We start from the raw sequence: 19,166 nt of genomic DNA, 5'->3' as shown, positions 1-19,166 counted from the left end.
AATGAATTGCATTGAATTGAATGGGATGTATGGGGTGTTGTGCTAATTCGCTTATTTCCATCGCTCAAAATTATATATTTTTTTGTATATATCCTCTCTTCATAATGTAAATAATAACCCAAGCGGCACACTTTACTACTTATTTTGATCGAAATAAGCGAATTAGCACAACACCCCATACATCCCATTCAATTCAATGCAATTCATTTAGGGCTTATGGTAGGGGAAATAGCCAATAAGGAGCTTTTGCACAAAATAACACCTGGACCTCTTTGATGGGGACGTAACAACTACAAAGAAAGGTAAGAAAGCCTTTTAGTATGGAATTCTCCTTTAACTCAAAAGAGAAGAGAGTTCCAATCATGGTTCCAATGGAACATTTATACTCTCTTTGGGTGTGAATGATCAGAGGATTTGCTGCGCAGCTCATTCTGGCTGTCAGTTAGAGATCAACGCACACTGACCTCGACTCACTCTGCCCACCTGGTGGAGTTTCCAGGTGGTCTGATTCTCAAAAGAACCAATACAAATGTTGAAGTTAGAGATAAGATAAAGTCCCAGAAACGTAAAAGGTATTTTTTTTCAGAGTAGAAAAAGAGATTGCTTTAATTTCTATATTAATTATTGCTGTTATCACAGCTATCCATTTAATTTGAATTCTATTCATACCATGTATGGAACAGTATGGCAATTGAAATGAAATGAAAACAAGAACATTTGGTAATATTTCATTTATTTTTGTCCATAATAGAATGCCAGTGTATTACATTTTGACTTGATGATTTTGTTGTTTGGTAGTTGTGCTGTTTGACAACAAGTGATGCCACAAGCTTGTTTATGAACAATTATGTAATCCTTTGATTACGGAAGGTTTGGCAAGACACTAGTCCAGAAATGGACATAGCGCAGCCTCAGTTGCTTCTTTACAGAGTGCTTGTTCATTTTGGCATTGATATCCAGGTATTTCTCAGTCGTGCTGGTGAATGCAGGCCATTCAACAGGCACTTTAAGGTCTCCTTTGTTGGGGTCTCTGTATAGACGACAAGTCAAACAGCAGCTGAATTAGAGCAATTATGTTTAGTCTGATCAATAGTCTTATCAGCGCCCTTCTGTTAATTTGCCATAATAATGATCATGACCGATAGCCGTGTTGTATATTTGTATAGTTGTAGTTATACCCAGTCTTGGCGAAGTTGGTCCAGTAGGCGATGAAGTATTTGGAGAGATTACGGTGGCTGGGCCAGTAGACCAGGGGTGAGGAAAAAGGCTTTCCAAACACATACTGCACGTCATCCATATGGTCAGCACCCATCCAGCTTGGGTAAGGCCTACCCACACCACCCAGGCGGTTAGGCTGAGAGAACAGGTACGAGTAGGTGCGACCGGTTCTTTGAATGAAGGGAACATGGATATAATGGTTAGGGTTAAAGAAAGAAACTGCATAAGCAGATCTCAGATGATGATTTAAGAGAATATGGAGAGAGGTTCTATTGGCTAATTTAAAAGGCCAATCAGCTTCCCGTGCTCTCAACCCCATAGTACAGAGCGAGTTGAAACCAAAACAAACCGCGCCTGGGTTCCCACACAGCCCAAGTCTTGAGGACAGAAATCTTTGTCTGGAATGTAAAATCAACTCATTGGCACACGTGTAGTATGTTGGCGCCCAGACATGCATAGGCATATCTATAAAAACAGATCTAAGGTGGAGATGTGGAGAGACCCAAAGTGATCTGGCTGCCTCTCATCAACATCTGGGTAGACTCAAATTGGGCATACAGGGGGATCACCGTTCACAAACCAAACCACCCCTCCCCCTTCAGAGGGAGTACAAAACCTTGACTATATGTCTTAAGATGTTTTATGTTCTCATCAAGTCATAAATACACATATAGAAACACCTGTACTTACATCCACATCATAATGTTATGTTATGTCACATTGCAATATAATATAAGGAGTTGTTGTTTGGATGTAGTCTTATACATTTCATGTTTCACAGTGAGTGAACCATGGTCGTGCATCTTGGTGGAGGTCTAAGTGACGACACTAAGGGGCATTCAGCAGTTTTGGCAGGCCTGAGGTCATACAGGTCAGGTGGTTGGTCCCCACAGGAAGTCTATCGGCCGATGCCAACACATTTATGGCCTGAGATAGGAGAGCCAGCAGGTCACACCATTCGTAAACTCACACTCACACCCATATGGATTTTTTTTTACTAAATTTGTTTTTTGTTTTACATGAAACTTGTAGTTAATATATATGACAGTCAAAGCAGATATAAGATCCATAGTATTTTTTTGTAAAGTGAAACTTATATAATTTTGTAACTATTATGTGACGGTAAATCCACATACAATATTCTTAGTAAATTGGTATAAATTGAAATATATACTGTATGAACTTGAATATATGAATAATTACTGCAGTAAATCCACATACAAAATCTTATCTTAGTAATTGTGTGTTGTCAAACTTGTAGAGTTGGGCAAACATCAGTGAAACCAAAATCTGATAGGATATTGTATAGAAACAGAGACATCCAAATTAAACAAAACCTAATCTTACAATGAAATAACATGATGACAAAATAATGAGTTGTATTCCCTTTTACATTTTATGACTCCTACATTATTTAAGATCACCCCAGCCAGTGTCCCCCCAGCCAGTGACCCCCCACCCAGTGTCCCCCCAGCCAGTGACCCCCCAGTGTGACACCCCCCAGCAAGTGTCCCCCCAGCCAGTGTCCCCGCACCCAGTGCCCCCCCAGCCAGTGACCCCCCAGTGTGACACCCCCACCCAGTGCCCCCCCCCAGCCAGTGTCCTCCCCAGCCAGTGTCCCCCCAGTGTGATGCCCCCCACCCAGTGCCCCCCCAGCTAGTGTCCCCCCAGTGTGATGCCCCCCCAGCCAGTGTCCTCCCCAGTGTGATGCCCCCCCAGCCAGTGTCCTCCCCAGCTAGTGAGACACCCCCAATCCAGTGCCCCCCCCAACCAGTGTCCTCCCCAGCCAGTGTCCTCCCCAGTGTGATGCCCCCCAGCCAGTGTCCCCCCAGTGTGATGCCACCCAGCCAGTGTCCTCCCCAGCCAGTGTCCTCCCAGTGTGATGCCCCCCAGCCAGTGTCCTCCCCAGTGTGATGCCCCCCAGCCAGTGTCCCCCCAGTGTGATGCCACCCAGCCAGTGTCCCCCCAGTGTGATGCCCCCCAGCCAGTGTCCCCCCAGTGTGATGCCCCCCAGCCAGTGTCCTCCCAGTGTGATGCCCCCCAGCCAGTGTCCTCCCCAGTGTGATGCCACCCAGCCAGTGTCCCCCCAGTGTGATGCCCCCCAGCCAGTGTCCCCCCAGTGTGATGCCACCCAGCCAGTGTCTCCCCAGTGTGATGCCACCCAGCCAGTGTCCCCCCAGTGTGATGCCCCCCAGCCAGTGTCCCCCCAGTGTGATGCCCCCCAGCCAGTGTCCTCCCCAGTGTGATGCCCCCCAGCCAGTGTCCCCCCAGTGTGATGCCACCCAGCCAGTGTCCTCCCCAGTGTGATGCCCCCCAGCCAGTGTCCCCCCAGTGTGATGCCCCCCCAGCCAGTGTCCTCCCCAGTGTGATGCCCCCCAGCCAGTGTCCCCCCAGTGTGATGCCCCCCAGCCAGTGTCCTCCCCAGTGTGATGCCCCCCAGCCAGTGTCCCCCCAGTGTGATGCCACCCAGCCAGTGTCCTCCCCAGCCAGTGTCCTCCCCAGTGTGATGCCCCCCAGCCAGTGTCCTCCCCAGTGTGATGCCCCCCAGCCAGTGTCCTCCCCAGTGTGATGCCCCCCAGCCAGTGTCCTCCCCAGTGTGATGCCCCCCCAGCCAGTAACCCCCCAGTGTGACACAACCCCCCAGTGCCCCCCCAACCAGTGCCCCCCCCCAGCCATTGTCCCCCCAGTGCCCCCCCAGCCAGTGTCACCACCAATGTCCCCCCCATGTCCCTCCCAATGCATTTCATTTTATACTGCTATGGTAACTTACATATAAGAATCATAAAGAGAGCATATCAAACACTTCACATATGTCAGGATGTGTCTGGGTAGCTCAGTCGGTAGAGCTCTCGCCTTTAGACCACAAGTTCATGGGTTCGATCCTGGGCACTGGCAACTCAGCGTATGAGTAGCACAGCTTGGGTGCAGCAAGTGATGCGGGAAGAATTGGGAGCTGATGGTATAGTAGGTGTGGCGCTCCATCTCAGCAACTATCTCCCAGGGGTCTATAGCGCATATGTTTTTTATACCTATCATACACTTCACATATAAAAACATATAGTAATAACTATAAAGTAGGCTATAATGTATTGGCTGACATATAACAATGTTATAAAAAGCATATAAAATAAGCATACTTTTCTTGTAAATTAAATGGTTACAAACCATAAAATACATACTATAATGGTATTTTTTTATATATGGAAAGGATATATCTCATATAATTTAAAACTACAAACATTGTATGGAACATGTAAGGAAAATACAGTTTGCCATGTACTTACCTCATAGATCACATACATGTTGTTTACTTGATTCATACATGATTCACTTTATTGTCTTATATGAGGATTGTATGAAAGGTGCCACTTTCAAGAGTTCACATATAAAATCTAGTATGTACTTTACATGACATACATGTAAATGACATACATATAAAATGTAAATACTTACTATTGGAGACATAAAATGTAAATACTTACTATTGGAGGCAACAGGACAACATATATGTTTCTTCTACTTTTTTTTCCATATGGGCATGCACTCACACTAACACACACACACACACACACACACACACACACACACACACACACACACACACACACACACAACTCACGCACATGCACGGGATCCACATGCACTTAGTACATGTATGTAGACACCCAGTATATAAGATGCCTCGTGGTTGTGCAGACTTTATTTTCAGGAAACTTTTCACCTGTCTGTCACGATTCGGCTGATCTTGTAATAAACTCTATATTGGAAAGAAAAGGACGTGCCTGGACCTGGCTCTGTTCTTATAAACCTGCCTGGTATATATCCACCATTATCAACATTGAATAGACTACACACGCGCACGCGAAATACCCCCCTGCCTTTTAGACAAACGAATCAAACCCTGAGAAAGACATTCTCACGTGGCGTTGGCAGCATGAAGGTAGAGGGCAGCCTGCGTAGGAATCAGAAAGATGTAGTCGGTCCCAATCATCACAACAGTTTGTTTGATGTCTTGTTGACTAGGCTTTGCGCCCCAGGTTGAGGAGTATGTGTCGAAGGCCTTGTCCAAACCAGCTTGCCCCTTCTCCCTGGTGTAAGCACCCAGGAGTCTCTTAACATCATCCCTGCAATTACATATTTGAAAATGTGGGTGAGATTGCCGAATACCACCTCGGTGTATAAATAACGGATCAACTATTTTTTGGCACACGACACCGCCGTACAACGTACACATGAATGATTTGGGGGTCCAGGGGGTCACCGGCAATAAGATAGTCTGGAACCAAATGAACCCTTATGGATCTGTAACTATGTACAAATGGAACCAAATGGACCCGTTCCATTTGTACACTTTAACGGGTCCATTTGGTTCCATTTGTACACTCTCAGAGTTAAATTAACATTGATTTTCCAATATAAATTGGGATCTCAGAGATTAATAGAAATGAAATGGGGGGGTCCGTAGACTAATGCATGTCAAACTGGGGGTCCTTGACATTAAACGGGTTGAGAATCACTGCTAGAGCCATAAACATCTTCTCTCATGGGGGTCCCTGGCATATATTTTTTAAATGGGGATCCGCGGGCTAACTAGCATCGATTTGGGGGTCCTTAACATGAAAGAGTTTGGGAACCACTGCTCTATACCATACGAACCCAACTCACACAGGTGTGTCGATCAGTGGTGAGTTGATTGAGGGGACATCGATGCCAGTGAAGATGTGACCGTCCATGTCGTTGGCACCAGCCAGATAGTCAACATCAGCGGCGTTGTGGAACAGCTGGCCAGGATGGTCAGGAAGGAAGTCTCCGTCAACCACAGGAGAAAACTCCAGGTTGGTCACAAGGGGGTCTGGGGGAGGGATCATATTATATTATGTTAATTGTTAACCCATTTAGACCTGAGGCCGATAAAAAAAACAGTTTTCTGAAAAACCTATGTTTCTATGTCAGTGGTGCTCAACCATTTCGATGTCAAGGACCCCCAGAATTATCCGAATTTGGCCCCGGACCCTCCATCTGAAATGAGCTTGTAGGTCTGCTATTCTTCAACAGCTAAAGTATAACATAGTGCTTAAAACACCTGTCCTTAATGATTCTCAAAAACCAATACAACTGGGGGTCCTTGATTCAACAGCTTGAGAATCACTGTATAGGATTAGTGTATACTGCATATCTTTCAATTATATCATATATCATTACATTTTTCAAGTACCTTGAGTATACCAAGATGGATTTGTGGGGGTGTTTTTAATCTCATATGTCCAAATCATTTAATAGTATTAGTTCTGTATATGTCCACAGTTTGCTGTCTGGAGTACTTACTATCGGGTGAAATAGAGAGGTTGGGGATTGCGGCCATGGTGAGGAGCACAGGATCAGTCATTTTGAAACAGGCTACCATGTTGTCATCAGTAGGACAGTTGACCTTCAGCGCAACCTATAGATGAGGATGAATGTTATACATCCGTTAAGAACACAGAAGTGTAGTACAGACAAAAACATTCAAAACTAGTGCTCCCCTGAGAACACACACACACACACACACACACACACACACACACACACACACGCGCGCGCGCGCGCGCGCGCGCGATGCAAAACCTTGTCTCGGCTACATCTTCGGCCTGGCAGAGGCAGAAATGTGAAAGAGGAATTTCACCCACATAACATGTTTCACCTTTGATCTCTGACAGGACGGGAGGCGGAGATGGTAGTGCTATATGCCAGGCCAAGAACTCATACTGTACCTCATATGATCAACAATGTAACATTAAGATTTTTCATATCCTACTGCAATTGACTACAACTGTGCAACAATGACCGCCAATCCGTCATAGAGGCTTTTGCTATTACATACTGTTTGCCTGTAATTGGAAAAGTAACAATACAAAATATAGTCAGAAGAGTTACACAGGTGAGAGAATTTGTTTAATACTGTACCTCCTCCGCCTGCCTCCGAGGGCTCTTGTTAACGGCCCATGGGCAAAGGGCAACGCCACTCTGGCTGATGGCTCTCTTGATCAGCCCTTTGTTGTGAGGACTGACAATCTTGTTTGTGGAGAGAGAGAGAGAGAGAGAGAGAGAGACAGAGAGAGAGAGAGAGAAAATTCATCATATATACTGTATATCCTTAATCAGAAACAGAAACCCAAGAACAGGTCCTATAATAATACGTTTATATACCATATACTGTGTGTATACAGCCAGCTAACCTGGAAGTTGACACTTGCGCCACCAGCAGACTCGCCAAAGATTGTGATATTATCAGCATCTCCACCGAAGGACAGAATATTCCTGTGCACCCAGGCAATGGCAGCATGTTGATCCCACAGTCCATAGTTTCCTGTTAACACAAAAACTGTGCTGTGAGATAGAAACAGCTTTTTCCAAAGAAACACCCACACATCTGGGAAGGAAAACATCATATTCTGATATGACTAGAATATGGCCTTTTGTATACTGTGGTATAAAATAGAAAATACATTTAAACCTACCAGGTAAGCTAGAATCTCCCGTACTGAGGAAGCCCAGGGTTCCCACACGATAGCCCAATGTCACCACAATGACATCTCCCCTGTCTGCAATCTCCTGTCCACTGTACAGATAGTTATTCAGGAAATAGGCTCCCATAGAACCTCCGACAAGGAATGCTCCTCCAAAGATCCAAACCATGACTGGCAGTTTAGTAGATACTAGGAAGAGAAGAGCCAGAGATTTTGTCGTTAGCTACATTTTGTTTGTCAACCTTGATAACATTATACTCTAGTTCAAGGTTACTGGAAAAACATCTGAGACACTCAAGATTAAAAAAGCTTTTAATACTTCACAGCTCATATGTTTTTGTTTAATAACTTTGAACTACTACAAACTGAAGAGCGCCAGAGGGACAAGGAACACCGTATTACACTCAAGCAGCACTCCATGCAGTTATTCAGAAATGATATGCATCTTTTATGGAAGAAATAAAAGCACCGAGGTGATACCTGAGCGGCCATGAGGAACCCAGATGTTAAGGTAAAGACAGTCCTCTGTGCCACGGGTAGAAGTCATGAGCAGGTTGATCTGAAGGCATCTCTTTCCGAATGAGGTGGCCTTTAGAACACCTGAGGCAAGAAACAGTGGTGATTGGGAAGTTACGCTAGCCTAAAGGTTCAAGGAACATGTTTGTGACAGGAAGGTTGCCAGTTGGCAGAGGATCGGTGGTCGGAAAGTAAATGAGTAACAAGTCCTCGCTGTAGCCTCATTTGGAAAACAGCCCTGATCTTTATCTTATTCGATTTAAGTCTGTCATAATAAATAAATACAAGTATAGTATAAGTATACATATACAGTATGGTTTTTATTACAATTTACCATCATTCAGTTAGTAGACTTATACACCAATAATATGTTGAAATGGTTTCTACTCACCATCCCAGCCAGGGTGAGGCTGAGGCTTCTCGAACCTCCCAGGGATGTCAGCGAAGGGAATTCCCTTGAAGACGTCCATATGACGACCAAATCCAAGACGAATGTTCTTCCCTTCTACCATTCCTCCTTCTGTCTTCACCACTCCAAGCTATACATCACATTAACAAGAGTCCTTTCTAACTCATCCACCACTCACAGATACAAATGAATTGAAATGTTAAACAATTTGAACGGATGTTTGCACCACCTGTCATTAGCGATGTGTTTTGTTTATTCAAAGACAGCACAGGATTTTCAATAATAATCACTGTACTGATTAATTATGCACATGGCTGTACAATAATGAGTGAATTTGTTTAAACCTAGTTTTAGACTGCTTTACTATAAACTATAAATGGTAAAAAAATCTGAAATTACAGTAGGTACAATTTCTTTCCTTGTGCATTGCACCATGTAAGCTTTACAATACCTATTTGGTGAGAGTGACAGCTGTCAGGGTCAAAAGTCCTGTCCATTTCTGTTTAAGGTTTGAATGGTTGGTATATTCAGCTTTAGCTTTTTTTTGAACATTACAATACAAAAATGTTTCTGAAAATCTTTCATGTTAAAGACCCTGATGTATATGGAAATCACAATTTACAATAATATAGTTTAAATAAACTAAAGTGGATCTTTGTGTCTCTCATGAGTGAGAGACAGGCATGTTTGAACAGGATGCATGCAAGGGGACAGCTGCAGGAGAAATTTACAGGGACCCTAAATATCTGACCTATTGATAGCAAGTAGCCTACTGTTCTTCCTGGTGACCACTTTAGACCATTTGGGACAGTGGGGGTTTGAGAACCACCTTTCGCCATGTCCCTTTGATCTCTTTGTTCTGACCTGTATAAGATTCCACTGTAATGTCTATGTGTGTGTTAGTCCCCAGGAGCCGCAAGGCTGCCTGTTGGAGCTGCATGGCTGTGATCTGCTGTACTCTACACTCTGCAATAAAATGGACTTGAAAACTTTCATTGGCCTGTCGTCCGTCGTCCGTTCTCTTCTCTCTTAAGTTGCTGGAAAATATACTTCACAGTGGTGCCGAAACCCGGGATCGCAAATTGACTGAAAATAGCAATAGTCTAGTAACAGCTGTCTTCTGGGCTCATTTAGTGACTAGCTGTCCTAGTGACCTCTTTACTCAGGCTTCTAACTACATGTGAACTATAGGCTGAAGTATTATGTGTACAATTATGACATGTGTTAAGGAATATGCTATCGAAATATACATCAACCCCCAAATTAATTGGCTGCAATATAAATTAAAAAAAACATAAAAAAAGCTCATAATGCATTTCAACGCATTGTGAGCTTATATAAATGGCTATTATCAAATATTGAATGTACAGGTTAAAGTGGTTAAACTGATTAATCTTGGGAACTGGCTAATCTTGCTGGACCCCTAGAATCCCCAAGTTAGTCGTTATCCATTCTCTAATACTAGTGACTGTGTTTAGTGATCCTCATCAAATCATATTTATTTCAAATGATCATTGCATGAGTATTTATTTAACCCATTCTGACCGGGCACCCATTTTAGTGTTAGCATCATGTTATGCTTTAGCTATTGAAAAATAGCAGATCTACAAGCTCATATCGCGCCACCGAGTGGCGCGATACGAGCTTGTAGGTCTGCTATTTTTTTGAAAAATCGAAGAACGACTGACATTTTTAGAATCTGATCTCAGGTCAGAATGGGTTCATCAGACCAGTGTGTGTCCGGCGGAAACCTTGTATGAATCTGATCTCAGGTCAGAATGGGTTAAAGGGGAAAACAAACGAACACTTCATATGACTGTAGAAATGTCAGACTCACAGACGTGGTGGAGACGGTCTCCAGGAGCAGAGCAACAACCAACAGTATCCCCGCCGGTGTCTTCATGGTGACTGAGCTCTGGCTGAGAGCTCTGGATTGATGTTCCACCAGGCGTTTTATAGGCTTATAGGGCTCCTCCCAAATACAGTACATCTGACCAGTAGCCTACTGGTCAGTTGTATACAGTAAGGCTCCTCCCAAAAAAAAAAAAATTAAAATCCTGGATTTTTTTCCCCCCCCCGGACGTCAGGCCTAAATGGGTTAACCTCTTTTTTCCTCCTACAGTAGTAGTAGTTCTAACAGTAAATGACACAAATAAATAAATAAAATGATCTTGGCAACTAATGTGCCATTAGGCTCTATGATCCTGGACCATACAGAGGGCCACGCTCAGTCAAATGCTTAATTTATACAAAAATAGCTATTTACATGCGACGAGTCTCTTTTTTTCTCTTTTCTTTGAGAAAGGATTCTGTACAAAATCATGTATATTCTATAAGAAAACTACTGCGCACACGCACGCACACGCACACGCACACACACACACACACACACACACACACACACACACACACACACACACACACACACACACACACACACACACACACACACACACACACACACACACACACACACACACACACACACACACACACACACGCGCGCGCGCGACCCCTGGCGGAGATTGTGAAGTATAGCATTAAGCATAGACCTAATAATAGCAGATAATAACGCAGGCAGGTGAGTTATTTGTTTGGGTTTATTGTTTCAGTGATAATATGAGTACAGTTACTCTCCATTTAAATAAATAATATGTTGCAAATCTCAATAAATACTCAGTGGTGGACACTGTACAGTACAGTATACAGTACAGTACAATATACGGTAAGTATGAACTTAATGAGGCAGATAAGTTCTTTATTTAGAGGCCGACTACAAGTTGGGTAATTCATTGGTCCAGAATTGCACATAACGAAGTCTCTGCTGCTGTTTCACTGAGTTACCGTTTGTCTTGGCGTTGAGCTCCAGATACATATGGCCATCGCTGGTGAATGCTGGCCATGCGGCAGGAACCTTGAGCCCTCCAGAGTTGGGATTCCTGCAACAGAGAAGAAATACCCCCATGAGAATAACTATGTTGACCTATATGCCTAAGTCATATAATATCATTATGAATTAAATGCATTATGGATTCGATGGATTATATTTGTTTTGTTTGGAATGGTTATTAAACATTTTCAAATAGGCTACATAAACCTGACATTCAGTTTTATTTACCGCCGGTGACATGAATCAATCACTTTAACCCATTCTGACCTGAGATCAGATTCATACGAGGTTTCCACTGGACACACACTGGTCTGATTAACCCATTCTGACCTGAGATCAGATTCAAAAAATGTCAATCGTTCTTCGATTTTTCAAAAATAGCAGACCTACAAGCTCGTATCGCGCCACTCGGTGGCGCGATATGAGCTTGTAGATCTGCTATTTTTCAATAGCTAAAGCATAACATGGGTGCCCGTTCAGAATGGGTTAAAGGGAAATTATCTAAAATGATGATGATGGTTTAAGATAAGGTACCTTTATTGATCCCCGGAAGTAAATGTTGATGTCATTAGCCAGTCTTTTATAATGGTGATCATAAAGTGTGTGTGGGCTACTGTATGTCTGTAGTCGTAGATATACCCAGTCTTGGCGAAGTTGGTCCAGTAAGCGATGAAGTATCTGGAGACATCACGGTGGCTGGGCCAGTAGCCTAGGGGTGTGGTAAAAGGCTTTCCAAACACATACTGCAGGTCATCCGCATGGTCAGCACCCATCCAGCTTGGGAAGGGTAGTAGTAGACCACCCAGGCGGTTAGGCTCAGAGAACAGGTAGGAGTAGGTAACACCGCGTCTTTGATGGGACAAGAAGCAAATAAGGATATGGTTATCATTTTGTAGAGGCTAGTTTATACTTCATACTACCAGACCTGTCTGTGTAGACAGTTAGGAAAGGATGTACACCTTTTTCGTTTTTATACTATAAAACGAACCTATTCCTATTCCATGACGAGAGGAAATACCTGAGATAATCTTATTTTGCTATAGTGTCGCTATACCTGTGCAGCCAAGTTTTGCATTTGAGTGATTTGACATCTGATAATTTGACATTATGCACAATAACATGACTAAAAAAACTTTACAACTCATGCACATACATCTTAACTCAGGTTGAATTCATCCACTTGTACTCAGAGAGTGTATAAATGCAAACAAATGGACCTACAGTAGCATTTGTTGCATTTGTAGTTAAATTAACACATATTGTGCAGAGAACTACAGTATACAAATTACAATACAACACTCACTGGGCGTTAGAAGCATGCATGTAGAGTGCAGCCTGGGTAGGAATCAGAAAGATGTAGTCAGTTCCGACGTCAACAACAGTCCTCTTGATTTCCTCCTTGGTAGGATGTGACGACCAGGTGGAAGAATAGAGCTTAAAAGCTGCATCTTGGCCGGCACTACCCTTTTCTTTGGTATAAGAACCAATGAGAGCTTTCAAATCCTCCCTGCAATGTGACGAAAAAAAGAAAGAAACAAAAATAAATAAATAAAACAGATTTTAAAACATTTAAAGCAGTTGTCTTTTAGGTTTGCACCGTACAAATCAGAAGGATCTGTCCCTTTCTCACCAAGGAGTCTACTCAGCTCCTTACATGCAGGCCTCGGTTATCTCCAGGTTTGACTACTGAAACTCCACCTTGCCACTCTGCCTGCATCCAGAATGCCACACTACATGATGCCCCACTCCTTCGCTCACATCATTGACTCTCGTGGCTTTTCCATTCAGTGCTGATGACTTAAAGGGCAAGGCACACCTTATATCTGCAGAATTGACTATTGCCTTCTCAATTAGAAGCTGTCCACCCCTCCAGACAGCCTGTTTCCAAAAATGTGGAATGACACATTGTTCCTGTTCATGGCCATGGCAGCTGTGTTGTGAGCCTCACACAATCACACCACCATCCACATGTGTAGGCCAATGTGTTTGTTGTCTAACAGAGTTGGCAATACATGCTGTAAACCTGAGAGTGAGCCAAAAGATTGGGGTTACATCTGCACTTGCATTTTATGTACGTGTTGCACAGTGCAGGCCACTGGTACTGTTGTTGTTTGACAGATGTATATGGGAGCTAAAACATCTTCCAAATATCTTAAATATCTTCATGATGTCAGTGAATTGTATGCACCTCGATCTATGATAGATTTGTATTACACACTATACACACACTGATGAAGGCTGTTTATCCGAAATGTTCGTTACTTAAAGGTATATTCAGTGATTTCACTTAATTCAAATATCACTTATTTTTTTGTTTTGTTGTGATAATCCTCCCTACTATAGAGTGTGCTGGCCATATAAGGAGTTCCTCCCTGTCCCCAGTTAACCCCTGGGGGTCAAAAAACCGTAGGTTTCGTTTTTGACTCTCTATCCTGATTGGACGAAAGGCTGGGTCCCACAGCCAAAAACGAAACCTAAGGTTTTTTGAGTGAAATCACTGAATATACCTTTAAATTCGTTACTTAAATTAAACTCATGTATTGCAGCTTTAAGGCCAACTTGCCCTTGATACTCACACTTTGGTCTCAACCAAGTGACTGTTAATGGTGGGAATGTCGATGCCGGTAAAGAGGTGTCCGTCCATGTCGTTGGCACCAGCCATGTAGTCGATGTCAGCAGCGTTGCTGAAAAGGTTTGCAGGCTCATCAGGAAGGAAGTCCCCATCAATCACAGGAGACAGTTTCAGCTTATAAACAACGGGGGCTGGAGGAGATAAATACAACCATTACCCACAGGTAACACACACAAACACACCATTTATAGATAGAAGATGTATCTTGGAGAGCAAAACATGCCTGCACCAACATATCTTGTTGTATTGTCCTTTTTGACCCAAAATGTAATCATATCTTTGAGGCATCCTATTGATCATTCCCACCAAGTTATGGACCTTTTCTCTCCAAAAGTTAGTAAAGTAATGTATTCATTATAGCCTTATTGGCTGAATAATCATTCCCTCCAAGTTCCATGAAAATCCGACAATTACAAACATAGGCTATGTTGCAACATATTTGCGAGCACACGCACGCAAATGTTCCCACTAGAATATAGGGATGCTGGGTGAGTTACAGCGTATTTCCCTGATCATAGTTTAGGTCCTAAACCTAATAAACATTAGGATAGGATGAAATGAAACTAATCAGCACTCTGTCACAACAGGTCACAGGACCAGATGAAAAGCACTCAAACAATATTCAATAATAACAATGATATTTTTGCACCGAATGTTGTTTGACGTAAACTTAACTTTCAAGTTCTTAGCATGAACAAAGGTATGAAACATTGTTGCTCCATACAGAACCAGAACATATTTATCTTGAAGACAGAAGTATTCTAATACGTGGGCTTACTATCTTTCTGCAGCATTTCTATGGGTTAAAATCAGCATATAATCGTAATTCCCTAGCAAACATAGAGATGTGATGCTATTTGATGGAATACTCACTCTGAGGAGATCCATGAACGTCCAATGAACCGGCCAGTGTAAGCAGCGCAGGGTCTGTCATTTTCAGACAAGCTACCATTTGATCATCAGTGGGGCACTTGACCTTTATAGCAACCTGGAGAGTGAAGTTGAAGGTAAAAGTAAAGGGGGACAGGCGGACATTTTCTTAACAATTTAAAGACTATATAATATATGCTTAAAGTTGTAGAACAAATAACGAATTAGTTATTAACTGGGGATAATGTTAACACATTTTCATCATTTGAACACGTTACCTCCTCTGCTACCTCCCGAGGGTTTCTGTTGATGGCCCAGGGGCACAGAGCAGTCCCACTCTGGGAGATGGCTCTCCTGAATAAACCTTTGTTGTGGGGTGTGAGAGTCTGTTGCGCACACACACACACACACACGCACACGCACACGCACACGCACACGCACACGCACACGCACACGCACACGCACACGCACACGCACACGCACACACACACACACACACACACACAGCAATTAAAGTACGCTAGTAGTAGAGTAGTAGATAGTATACTTTGACTCATGTACTGAGTCAAAGTGCTTTGTCCACCACTGGTAGGGTTCCTGTGGTTAAGACAACATCACCAGCAACTTACCTGGAAGCTCACACTCGCTCCCCCAGCAGACTCTCCAAAAATGGTGATGTTGTCAGGGTCTCCACCAAAGACGCGGATGTTCCTGTGGACCCAGGCGATGGCAGCCTGCTGGTCCCACAGACCATAGTTTCCTGTCAAGAAACCAAACGAATTAATTACTATTTACCAATAACCATTCCAATGACTTTGACCATTTACCAATAACCATTCCAATGACTTTTACCATTTACCAATAACCATTCCAATGACTTTTACCATTTACCAATAACCATTCCAATGACTTTTACATGTAAACACAAGTCTACAGTGACGGCAGTGGCTCCGGAGGTAGATTGTCCCTCTTGGAATCTGAGGGTTCTCAGTTTGATCCCTGAGTGTCAAAGTGTCCTTGAGCAATTAAGACACTCTAATTGCTCCTGATGAGCATCCTCCACCATCGGTGTGTGATTGGGTTAAAGTGAAATGCAGTTAATTTACCATTTACAGCCAATAATGTCTTTGCTAATTATACTTGCCAGGCATGCTTGAATCTCCGGTGCTGAGGAAACCCAGGGCTCCGACACGGTATCCCAGGGTCACAACGATAACTTCTCCCCGGTCTGCAATCTCCTTTCCGTCATACAGATAGTTGTCCAGGAAGTTGGCCCCCATGGAACCTCCAACCATAAAACCTCCTCCAAAGATCCAGACCATAACTGGTAGGTTTTTGGACACTAAAGATAAAAGCATTTTAACAAAACATTTAGAGACAGAATACAATATTTCCACATTTAACAGTGACATTTAATTAAATAAAAATAGATATGCACACTTTCTAACTGAAGGAGAATGTGTGTTTGAGCGATACATGTCGGGGGAACTACAAGTTCTCTGTTAAAACTGTGCGAGTTCAACCCTAAAAGTCAACCCTAAAAGTATGACTGCATCTTTTGCTGAATATAACTGATTAAATAACTGAAAATATGTTATTTTATTTAATTAATAAAACCACTGACATACCTTTACGGCCATGAGGAACCCAGATGTTCAGGTACAGACAGTCTTCGCTGCCACGGGTATCACTCTGGAGCATATTGAACTGCATACATCTGGGCTTGTAGTCCATGGCCGGCATCACGCCTGAGGTCAGGAGATAAACATGTCATATTCAGCTGCATACATCTGGGGCTTGTAGTCCATGGCCCTCATCACGCCTGAGGTCAGGAGATAAACATGTCATATTCAGCTGCATACATCTGGGGCTTGTAGTCCATGGCCCTCATCACGCCTGAGGTCAGGAGATAAACATGTCATATTCAGCTGCATACATCTGGGGCTTGTAGTCCATGGCCCTCATCACGCCTGAGGTCAGGAGATAACAAATGTTTCACCAGCTAAAGTAAATCTAATTCTGTGTCAGCAAAAAAAAGTAATCTCAATCTTTCAATCTGCCACAAAATCATATCATCTTTCAAAACTCCTTGAATTTGGCCTTTATCTTTCATCATGTCATATCTTCTAACTGTAAATGGGATTTCCCTCTGTGAGCATACTAGGCTAGATTTAATCAAATCCCCCCAAAAATAAAATAAAATAAAATGGTGTCAATGTGAATGACATGACATTCATGTTGGTTTCTCACCATCCCAGCCAGGGTGACGTCTAGGCTTCTCAAACCTCCCAGGGATGTCAGCGAAGGGAATTCCCTTGAAGATGTCCATACGACGAACAATTCCAAGCCAAACGTTATCCCCTTTCACGGCGCCTGCTTCTGTGTACACCACCCCTAGCTATACACATTAAATTAACATTATAAAAAAAACCTTTCTAAAACTCATTCTGAATGCTCCACTTCAAGTATGTCTATACGTTTCCTCAATATGTTATTAACTTATTTATCATGTCTATTTTAGATGTCTATATTAACAGTGCTTTGTAAATGTTCCGCTTTCACTGATGTATGTTTAAACATGGTATCTTCAGGCAGACAGCCACCATCTTCTAGGCTTACACAGCTGTCTACTGGACTCAAAGTCACAGAGTCAAATCTATACAATGTTATTGACTAGTACATTTCATCCAAAGTAAACACACATGTGCGCGCCCATGCACGTATGTACAGCACGCACGCACGCACACAAGTGCATGCACAACACACATACACACAACACACACACACAATTTAATTTATCTTAATGAAATACCTATATTTAAAAAAAAAGAAAGAAAAGAAAACTGTAATGGTAAACAAATGTCAAAATAAGGTATTAACGTTTTCTTGACAAATTCTATCCCATTACTGTCATTACTGTGTGTGCACGTGTGTGCACGCAAGTCTTTGCTGTCAATAATGTAAACTTAACTGTGTGCTGCATGTACTGTATTAATAAAAGGTACAGTCAGTACATATATTATTGTAGACTTACAGATGCTGCAGAGGCTGTGGCCACAAACAGGGCAAGAACAATTAGGCTACCCAACGTCGTCATGTTGGCTGGCCCAGACAACCTGTATGGTTTAACCTGAACACACCATTTCATCATGCTTTATATACCGCTAGCCCTCCTCCCATATGTGTGACCGACAGGTTGTTAGAGACCCCTCCCTAAAACGTCTATAATTAGTCCAGTTCACTAGTTGTTTTCGGTCAACATTTTGGGAGATTAGCATAACTATACGTTTTCGTAATATTCAGAACATGGGGAATCAAAAGATCAACACCTGCATGGCCGCCATATTGGATGTTTGTGGCCTACTGTAAGTATTTGTGCTATCTTAGCTTCTAGACAACCTAGAACCTTAATTATGTTTTCTGTGTCAAGGAGTCCAATAAAGACCTCAGCAGTGTGCCTAGGATTATATTAAAACAACAAAGGTAAATTAGATAAGTGGGATGAAACTGTATTACGTACATTAAACGCATGCTGCAATTGAATTTGGGTTTCGATGGAGTAATCATATTGAACTATATATACAGGATCTACTATCTCTTTGCAGCTCTTCATAACTTTCCAGAGTGTTCTTTTCAGCAGTACAGTCTGCCACGTGCGTCACTTCCACATAAACAAAGTTGATGTTCTGTGTAATACTGCATGAACATGGGTTGTGCAATGAGTTTTACACCAACATCTGACGAACTCTACAACCCCTTCAGGCCTAGTATCTCACCATGGCTATTCCACCACTGCCACACAGTGGTGGAAAAAGTACTCACATTTCTTACTGTGAAAGTATCAATACTGCAATGGAAAGGATCTACTTGAGTAAAATCACAGTATTGGCATAAGTATTGGCATCAATCGAACGCCCTACCTACTGTCATTAAGACATGTGAATCCCTTGACTCCTTCAAAACCGCTCTCAAAGGGCACCTACAGTATACGGATGGCTGCAATTCGAAACTGGCCCCCATAAAATCTGAACCCCCCCCCCCCCCCCCCCCCCAACCCTTTTCCCCTCACCGAAGGCTATATGTTTTTTCCCTTTTTCCCACCTTTTATGATGATTTCCTATTTTT

The 19,166-nt window shown here is 42.8% G+C and overlaps 2 protein-coding genes across 2 annotated transcripts; both read right to left on the bottom strand.

Annotated features, from left to right (window-relative positions):
* Positions 1-861: 861 nt before the first annotated feature.
* On the bottom strand, positions 862-10,531 carry LOC310878981 (bile salt-activated lipase-like; the record flags this gene model as incomplete). Its single annotated transcript, XM_083793396.1, has 11 exons — positions 10,487-10,531; positions 8,632-8,779; positions 8,205-8,324; positions 7,716-7,913; positions 7,434-7,564; positions 7,162-7,269; positions 6,544-6,658; positions 5,884-6,070; positions 5,139-5,342; positions 1,179-1,388; positions 862-1,030 (listed from the first exon to the last, which is right to left on the bottom strand). Exons 2-11 carry the CDS (start codon positions 8,750-8,752, stop codon positions 862-864), a joined length of 1,563 nt encoding a protein of 520 aa, XP_083649522.1. The 5' UTR covers positions 8,753-8,779; positions 10,487-10,531.
* Positions 10,532-11,422: 891 nt separating this feature from the next.
* On the bottom strand, positions 11,423-18,138 carry LOC310878980 (bile salt-activated lipase-like; the record flags this gene model as incomplete). The annotated part of the gene is made up of 11 exons (XM_083793395.1): positions 11,423-11,588; positions 12,179-12,388; positions 12,843-13,046; positions 14,116-14,302; positions 15,045-15,159; positions 15,320-15,427; positions 15,671-15,801; positions 16,186-16,383; positions 16,670-16,789; positions 17,292-17,439; positions 18,076-18,138. 11 exons carry the CDS (start codon positions 18,136-18,138, stop codon positions 11,423-11,425), a joined length of 1,650 nt encoding a protein of 549 aa, XP_083649521.1.
* Positions 18,139-19,166: the final 1,028 nt, after the last annotated feature.

This window comes from Protomyctophum parallelum (genome assembly GCF_964188405.1).
Source record: "Protomyctophum parallelum genome assembly, chromosome: 21".
NCBI lineage: Eukaryota > Metazoa > Chordata > Actinopteri > Myctophiformes > Myctophidae > Protomyctophum > Protomyctophum parallelum.
The sequence above is the reverse complement of the archived record's forward strand: the minus strand, read 5'-3'. Positions and strand labels throughout refer to the sequence as shown.